General features: G+C 41.5%; 1 protein-coding gene across 1 annotated transcript in view; it reads left to right on the forward strand.

Moving 5' to 3' along the window:
* Nucleotides 1–9,063, forward strand: part of RNF17 (ring finger protein 17) — a 69,067-nt gene that overhangs the window by 1,084 nt on the left and 58,920 nt on the right. Inside the window, exons 2-5 of the mRNA XM_015429479.1 lie at nucleotides 1,405–1,460; nucleotides 3,707–3,762; nucleotides 4,168–4,261; nucleotides 7,094–7,174. Coding sequence (XP_015284965.1) covers nucleotides 1,405–1,460; nucleotides 3,707–3,762; nucleotides 4,168–4,261; nucleotides 7,094–7,174 — 287 coding nt within the window. The remainder of the gene's footprint in view (nucleotides 1–1,404; nucleotides 1,461–3,706; nucleotides 3,763–4,167; nucleotides 4,262–7,093; nucleotides 7,175–9,063) is intronic.

Raw genomic sequence — 9,063 nt, forward strand, 5'->3', positions numbered from 1 at the left:
ATGGAGCGTCGCCTGCCGGCTTGTAGGGTACAACGCCTCAGGTTAGAGGCGGGGGAGAGACAGGTGCTTCTCCTCGCCCCGTCTGTTCCTCTAGGTATTTGTCGCCTCCAGACCTATCCCTCGTCTCGGCAGTATTGCACGTTAGGTGGACCGCTGGACGAAGCGGCGTGGTTTGTGAGGGATCCGGTCGGCCATCTTGTAATCTGAGATCCCGTCGAAGGGGCTCTTCTGCACTTCGTGTGGGTGGCAGAGGAGGAAGAAAAGGTGGTGGTCTGAATTACTCGGGGGTTGAAGGTCGAATCCCGTCGCCGTCCCCGTCAAAAACTCTGCGTGCTTGTCAGGTTCCCCTACTTTGCTTTTGGTGCTCTTTTCGTTCAGACCCTATAAAAAGGAACGGGGCCTGGGCAGTTACATTATGCGTGATTAATTTTAAGGCTTTATTTAGTGGGATGTAGCCCGTGGAAGAGGTTCAGTTAGATCTTTTGGGAAGAAATTATTCGGTGTCCATGTAATGCAGGGGATTTAATTGTACTCCCCCCCCCCCATCATGGATTTGAGTGTAAAAGGATGTATCTGGAAATCTTGTTGGCCTTTCAAGGGCTACTGGAATTGAATCGTGCTCTTCTACAGCAGACCAACACGAGGTTCAGTTAGATCTTTTGGGAAGAAATTATTGTGTCCATGTAATGCAGGGGATCTAATTGTACTTCCCCCCCCACCCCACATCATGGATTTGAGTGTAGTAGCCAATTAAAGACCAACAAGATTTCCAGGATGTATCTGGAAATCGTGTTGGCCTTTCAGGGGCTACTGGAATTGAATTGTACTCTTCTACAGCAGACCAACATGGTTATTCACCTGAAACCACCATATTGATGACATTTTTATCTTATCCTTTTTTCAAGGGACTTTTTCTCACATGAAGTATACTAGGCTGCGAGAACCCAGTTTCACCCAGTGACCTTCATACGTCAGAATTTGGACATGAGTTGTACTAGTCAAGTATCTTAACTATTATGTGATACTGGCTCTCAAAATGAAAGGATGTTACAGCCCTATTCTGTGCACGTTACTTAAGAATAAATCTCAGTGAATCCTTTTGGGGTTATTCTCAATATATCTGCATAAGACTGCATCCTTAACATATTGGCATTGTAGGATGGAACATGGAGGTGGTTTGGGGGGGATTGTGAGGCATTTTTGGAATGCAGATTTTTTTCCAAAAACAAGCATACTTTTTTCCCTTTCAAAACCACCTGGGGTTGTCAGCATTGTGGAATTACTTTTTATACAGTAACTGAAATTGTTAAAAAAAAATTCAGTGCAGCTCTATTGAAGTGCAGTACTTAATTTTAAATATTGGAAAGCACTGGGTATACTAACTTTTCTCTCTCGTTTTTTTAGGTGTGGAATTTCAAAACTCCAGCAGTGTTGGTGAAAATGACAGTTCTATTTCAAAAGTAAATGTCTAGAAGGATATATGCAGTATTCTTCTTTAAAGGGCTCTTTTTTCAATGAAAAAGTAATTTAAAAGCTGTAGGAGGAGCTGAGTGTACATGGCAAAGAGATGGGAATTGTGAGACTACGCCAAAGGACCAAACCTAAATACAAGCATTCTGATATGCTTAAAGTTATCACTTCTTGTGTCTATGAACTTGATCGTCAGTTGGGTAGTAAAATGGGGCCCACCTGGATAGAAGAACAAGGTTCTTGCCGTTCAGGTCTTTATTGTTACAGTCATTTGACCAAACATATAACCTGCATGTTGGGGTGTAGTCCCCAGGTTGACAAACATAACTTTGTAAGTAAGGGGGGGAAACCTTCAGTCAGTAAATGGGTAAAATGCTGCCTGTACGTTCACTCTTTATTTTATTTATTTATTTTTCAAATTTGTAGTCCAGCCTCCTTGCAAACAGGCTCAGGGTGGATCACAACAATAGTTAGGCTATTCGACAACACAAAACATAATAAATAGTTAAAACATTAAAACAGTATTTAAAAACAATTTGTACAGATAACTGGTGCTGCTGGATTCTGTTCAATCCGGGCTGCATGGAGATGGTGTCTTCAGCAGTCAAGGCGGAGTTGTTTTTACTGGACACATGCCACCTCAACCAAAGGCCTCGATGAACAGCTTTGTTTTACAGGCCCCGTGGACTAGTAAAAGGTCCCACAGGGCCCTGATCTCATGCGGGAGCATGTTCCACCAGGCCAAGATCAGGACAGAAAAAACTTCTGTATCTGTTAATTGTTTTTAAAAAATCAGAGTTGAAGATTCCTAACTACCCAAGCTAGGCTCTCTATATAATCACTAACTACTAGTCACAAATCCTGTTGCTTTTATTATATTAAAACATACTGTGTGTGTTGGAAGTATGGAAGTGTGTTGGAAGGAGCAAGCCATAAACTCATATGAAACTCAGAAGAGCAAAGGAGGATGTGAAACCTGTAGGTTATCACTACTGTTCTATTTGTATTGAGCATAAATTGGTAAGCCTTTTCATGCAAAAAGATGTTATGGTTCTTTTAAAATTCTGAGTTAACCTGTAACACATCATATGAGGCCCTCAAATAGAAATGAGCCTTGGTATGTCCGCCACTATTTATTTATTTATTTTATTGTCTTTATACCCCGCCCTCCCCGCAAGTGGGCTCAGGGCGGCTTACACAGGCACAAGGTGCATACAATATGTAAAACAGTTCAAATTTCATATAAACCAGTTAAAATTCAATTCCATCGGAGCACGACTAAAAACTCCCAACATCTTGCGTAACAAGGGAGGACCAGGGCCAAGCTAGATGTTACCCGGCCCTCCGGCAGTATCGCTGTATAATGGAGCGGTAGTGGCAGTGGCGGCTCCTACTCAAAAGCCTGGCGGAAGAGCTCCGTCTTACAGGCTCTGCGGGACCTTGTGCAGTCCCACAGGGCCCTGATCTCCTCCGGGAGCTCGTTCCACCAGATAGGAGCCGCCACTGAAAAGGACCTGGCCCTCATTGCTGCAAGCTTGGCCTCCTTGGGGCACGGGGTGACCAGCCGGTGTTGTGACCCCGACCGAAGTGCTCTTTGGGGGATATATGGGGAAATGCAGTCCCTCAGGTATGTTGGACCCTGGCCATGTAGGGCTTTAAAGGTAAGCACCAGCACTTTAAAGTGAATCCGGTATGCTATAGGCAGCCAGTGCAGCACTTTCAGCACAGGTCGGGTGTGCTCCCACCTAGGGGCGCACACCAACAGCCTGGCTGCAGCATTCTGCACCTGCTGCAGCTTCCGGATTTGTGACAGAGGCAGCCCCATGTAGAGAGCGTTACAGTAGTCTAGCCTCAAGGTGACCGTCGCATGGATCACTGTAGCTAGGTCATTGCGGTCGAGGAAAGGAACCAACTGCCGTACCAGCCGAATATGGTAAAAGGCCGATCTGGCAGTGGCTGCCACCTAGGCCTCCATTGTTAAGATGGGGTCCAGGAGCACTCCTAACCTCCGAAGCTGGCACCAAAGGTGCCCCATCAAAGGTGGGAAGAGGGAGTCCTAACCCCGGTCCGGTCCGACTCAAGCACAGGACCTCCGTCTTCGCCTAAATACATTTGTCAGATAAAGCCTATATAGCCAGTTGAATATTATTAAGTAATCCTAAAAAACAGGGAAGTAATTTTTATTGTGAATGTTGAAAATGCTTTACTATGAACACTTCATCTCTCTTTTAAACAGCCAACTGTAGATGCTGAAGGAAAAGTTCATTCTAAGCGTGCACAAAAATCTAAAAGGTATTTAAACTTACTTTGCTTGCTAGAGGAATGGGAATTGCCATGAGAGTTGGGAATTGATGTTGCATCCATTATGGATAGCTTGCTTTATATATGGGGTGCATTACAGTTCTCGTTTCATCATTCTAAGTTTTACAGTTTTTGTTTACAAAAAAATCCCTTAGAAGCGTGTGAAGTGCCTGTTTTGTTCACTTTTGAGTGCTATAGCAGAATGGAAAGGGTACTTCAAGGTTGCTATAGTCCTCCTAGTTATGGTCAACAGTATTGCAATATGAATTGAGCATAAAAGGGTAACATTGCTAAAAATGGGGGGGGCAGTTTGGCTTAAAATAGGATAGTGGTTTTCTTTAAAAAGAATGCATTCTTGAAATTGGTTTTTTATGTTTAAGAAAATTTACTTTATAGGAATCAGTATCAAAACATCTGTGAGAAGAGAAAGCAGACTCCCAACTGGGGGCTTGTTGGCCGGTTAATGTGGGAGGCATCTCTGATGAACATGGTATGTAAATCTTTGCTTTTGTGTTTGCTTAGAAAGGTGTTTTGCTAATATATCATTTAAACCATTTATTAGCTGACTTTACCTTACCTTATAGGAACCCCAAGTAGCTTACAGTGTAAATAATGATAAAGTGCAGTAGGATACATAAAAACTATTGGATTAAAATCAGTTATTTAAAACTGCTGGTAGACAGAAGAACTTATCCACTTAATTGATTGCTATCATGAATAAAACTATCTTCAGATGGCTTGCCACAAGAGAGAGAGAGTGAGGGTGTAGATAGAAAATACTGTTGTCTTTAGGTTTTGGCATAAGTCATTGCCAGGCATTTAAAAACAATTATTACATTAAAAACTAGTATTTCGTAGAAAAAGAGGTGCAGGACCTCATTAGCATAACTTATTTGCATATGCCACACACCCTGACATCACCGGAAGTGTGTCAGAAGGCACCCACCACTCAGGCTCCACTGGACTCTTGGATTGCTAGTTATGGGGGGGGAAACGTCCAGATCTGTCCTCACAGAGGAGAGAGAGCTTGTACCTTAATAAAACTTGGTCTTAAAGGTGCCACATGACTGTTTTGGATTGCTAGCTATGGGGGGGGGAACACACAGATCTGCCCTCACAGAGGAGGGAGAGCTTGTACCTTTTTTTTTTTTAAAAAAAAATATATATTTTATTGGATTTTTTACACATACAGATACCCACCACCCACAACATCACCCATTACCATTTATAATTGCTTTTAAACAGCAGCATAGTCATTTTTCCTCCATTTAACACCATTTCTAAATACTTCTAAGTAATCACATAATCATTAAAAATGATTATTAAATAAATATAACAGATTCTGATTTGCTATAAAACAATAGTGAAGGGTATGATTTGACTTAGGAGGGGGAAACAAACAGGAATACTTGTCTCTGTGTAGTGATGTTTTTCCCTTGGGAGTGCTTTCATTTTTTCTGACAGACAAATTTGGAGCTGCTAGAGAGCAGTGCAGAATCTCCTGTGATCCCTGCCCCCATTTCGTAATGAGACAATGAAACACAAAGCTTAACTGAAAATATGCAGTGTGTCTTACATTAAAATGTTTAATATACACCATTAGGTAACAATAATAATTCCACATATAGTGTAGGTATAAAATTTTCAAGGAATTTTTTGTTTAAGTGTACACTATTTTGGTAACAATAAATATGCTATAATGTGTCCAGAGTTTTTGGTGTTATTAAATTAATACCCAAATAGAAGAAGAAAAGATTGGATTTATACCCCGCCCTTCACTTGGCGTCTCAGAGTGGCTTACAAACGCTTTTCCCTTCCCCTCCTCACAACAGACACCTTGCGAGGTAGGTGGGGCTGAGAGAGCTCTTTCCAGAACTGTCCTCGAGAGAACAGGTCTGACAGAACTATGGCTTGCCCGAGGTCACCCAGCAGCTGCAAGTGGAGGAGTGGGGACTCAAACCTGGTTCTCCCAAATTAGAGCCCATGCACTTAACCACTACACCAAACTGGCTCTCTGTATATTCTAGTAGTCCTTCCTGATGCGACTGTATGAGGCTATGTCCAAATAATACACTTTTGTCTACTAGGGAGTTTGGTTTTTACTTTGACTTTTGTTTTCTTTAACCGTTTAGATAGCAAAAAGCTAAGATACATCTGCTATGGTAAAGTAGCATGTAGCAGCTCATAACTGTCTCGAGTACTGGGTATTCTTGCAATTTTTAATAGAGAATGAAGACATTTATACTTTGGGGTATGTTCTGTAAAGAACTACGTAATAAATGCAAAGGAACAAGATGGTTAATGAAACGGTGAGGCATCAATGCACAGGAATGGTGTTGCCTTCCAAAGCTTGTAAACTAGTCTGCCCTAAGAAAATGTTTCTTGACAGTGGGAGAACATCTAGGTCTTGTTCAGCAATAGATTTAACAGTCCTCTGTTTTATTGAATTTTTAAAAATCGTCTAGAATGTGGACATGTGTCACAAAGAGCCCCAGGGAACTAATGTTCCCAAGTGCTCCAGGGCCAAATTTTGTTCACAAGTGCAGTGTGAGTGTGGGCAGCTTCAGCCTTCCCATCCATGTTGTTTTCTCAAACTGAAATAGACACAGAGGGGGCTGTTTGCCCCTCTGCAGAGATCTGTGTATACTGACTACAGCACATGGCACCCCAAAGCAGAGCAAACAGGCCCCCTCTGTGGTTGTTTCAGCATGGGAAAATGGTGCAAGAGGGAAGGCTGAGGCTTCTCCCCCACCACACACACTCATTCATGAACTGCAGCACTTGGAAAAATTAGTTCCCCAGTGCTGCATGTGGCATGGGTTGGGAGAACCCTTACCTGACATGGGTTGAGGGCACCCTGACCCAGCCTGTGTCACACATATCATCTAGATGAGCCTGGAGGAAATGTTTCCCCTGTAAAAATTGGTGGCTTTATCAAATCATGAATTATTGCTTATCCTAAACGTATGGATAATTCTAATTCTGATGTGACTTTAAAAAAAAAATGCCCAGTTTTGTCTCAGTGTTTGGTTAGGTCCCAAGGATATGGTGCAAGTCATATCATCAGCCTTGCTGAAGCTAAACAAGTATAGGTTTGGCTATTTGTCTCAGAAGTGTTTGTATGCTGCTTTGAGTTCCATAATTAATAGGCAAGGTATAAATGTAATAAACGGCTGTTTGTTAAAAACAACTTCATACAGATGTATAGTTTCAACTTCATACAGATATATAGTTTTGTAAAATATAACCAGGCTTGATAGGGTTCCTGTTTATAAGGTAGTGCTGCATTAATGTTGATATCCTGTGATTTCTTTCCCCCCAGGACCGCAGAACTTTGCAAGAAATAGAAAGAGCTTTGGAAGTAGCCATAAAGAACCTTGAGCATTTTAAGACTGCAGAGGAGGTAGGCCTGGAGTTTTGTATCTTAGGTGAAATATTTTTGGGTTTTATTTCACATGGAAGACATTCCCCAGAGGTCCTTTCTCTAGCAATAATAGTAAGTTACCATAATGCATTGACATGCTGGAGCTGTAAACCAAATGTCAGTTGTGCCAACTGTTGTGCTAGTTCAAATGTGCTAGGAAGCACAAGAGGAGGAAACAATAAAACATTGGCCACATTAGCAAAGGCAACTCCAACTACTAATAGTTAACTTTTCTATGAAGCATTTCAGATTGTTTCTTAGTTTGCAGACAACCATGGCTGAGGTAGCTACTGACTGCTAAGCACCTTAATGTTTTATTTATATTGCACCTCCTGGGCTGAAAGTGCTTCTAGTAGCTAAAGATATTGCCTGCAGTATGTTGGCAGCCATAAAGAGAAGCTAATTAGCAACACCTGTCTGGATCCATTGGTCCAGCCAGATACCTGGTATACTATTGTAGCAGTACTGCATTTACCACAGGTAAATTGCAGAGTACTAACAATGCCATCCTAAGTAGAGTTGCTCTGTTTATAGTCAGAGCTTTACTAGCTAATCTGCTGTAATGATCTAAAGGGAAGGATTAAAGTGCCTGCTACTTGGGAGGAAAGCGATGGCGAACCTAAACAGCATGATAAAAAGTAGAGACATCACCCTGCCAACAAAAGTCCGCATGGTCAAAGCAATGGTATTCCCGGTAGTCATGTATGGCTGCGAGAGTTGGACTATAAGGAAGGCCGAGCGCCGAAGAATAGATTCTTTTGAACTATGGTGCTGGAGAAGACTCTTGAGAGTCCCTTGGACTGCAGGAAGATCAAATCAGTCAATCCTAAAAGAAATCAACCCTGACTGTTCCCTGGAAGGCCAGATAATGAAAATGAAGCTCAAATACTTTGGCCACCCAATGAGAAGGGAGCACTCACTGGAGAAGACCCTGATGCTGGGAAAGATTGAAGGTCAAAGAAGACGGGGATGGCAAAGGATGAGATGGTTAGACAGTGTCATTGATGCAACGAACATGAAACTGAGCAAACTTCAGAGGACAGCGGAAGACAGGAGGGCCTGGCGGGATCTGGTCCATGGGGTCGCGAAGAGTCGGACTCGACTATGCGACTGAACAACAAATGCCAGTGTGGGAAGCAAATAGGTGCGCACGAATGTTCCTGTCTGATAATAGGAATCCCTTAAAGGTTGAAGAAATGACTTTCTTTAAACTGATTGTGTGACATATAATTTATGATTGTCAGTTTCTTGCTGACCAAGCAATTCAGAACAGCATGTAGTTTTACAACTGTACAGTTATGTATTCCATACACTGTATCCATCTTGCGTTTAATTTTTTCAGAAATCTATAGTGAATTTAGTTTGTACAAATATTCCCCTTTATCAAGTGAGTACAAGAGATCTCTAACCCAAATCCTAAAGAGATACATAATTCTTGAAACAGTTCTTCAAAACTTTTCATGTTAAAGCACTGCCCACTGATATCTTTATATATTCTGGCCAGTCTTTTGAGAGGAAAGGCACCGTTGATGTTTTATTTTGTTTAAACAGGAAGCAAATGGAATATGTATAACCACCCTGATATCAGAAATGTCCACACCTGTTGATATGCTTTGTAACCAAGATTGTGTTCCTGCTTTTGAATAAAGTTTTAAAATAATTTACACTTCCAATGATAATATATAGCAGAAAAATGTCTTCATCTGTTTGTGTTTAGAAAGCTCTCCATACTTTCTGTTTCTGTAATATTGCCAGGTAAATATTCTTTGTAAATTCTGAAAGATAGGAATACTATGGCTATTGCAAGATTACACTAATTAATCTGAAATTACTTCGTTACTAATTATTAAATTTATACCCTCCAATTT

Source organism: Gekko japonicus, unplaced genomic scaffold (assembly GCF_001447785.1).
Source record: "Gekko japonicus isolate JY-2015 unplaced genomic scaffold, Gekko_japonicus_V1.1 scaffold237, whole genome shotgun sequence".
Classification (NCBI taxonomy): domain Eukaryota; kingdom Metazoa; phylum Chordata; class Lepidosauria; order Squamata; family Gekkonidae; genus Gekko; species Gekko japonicus.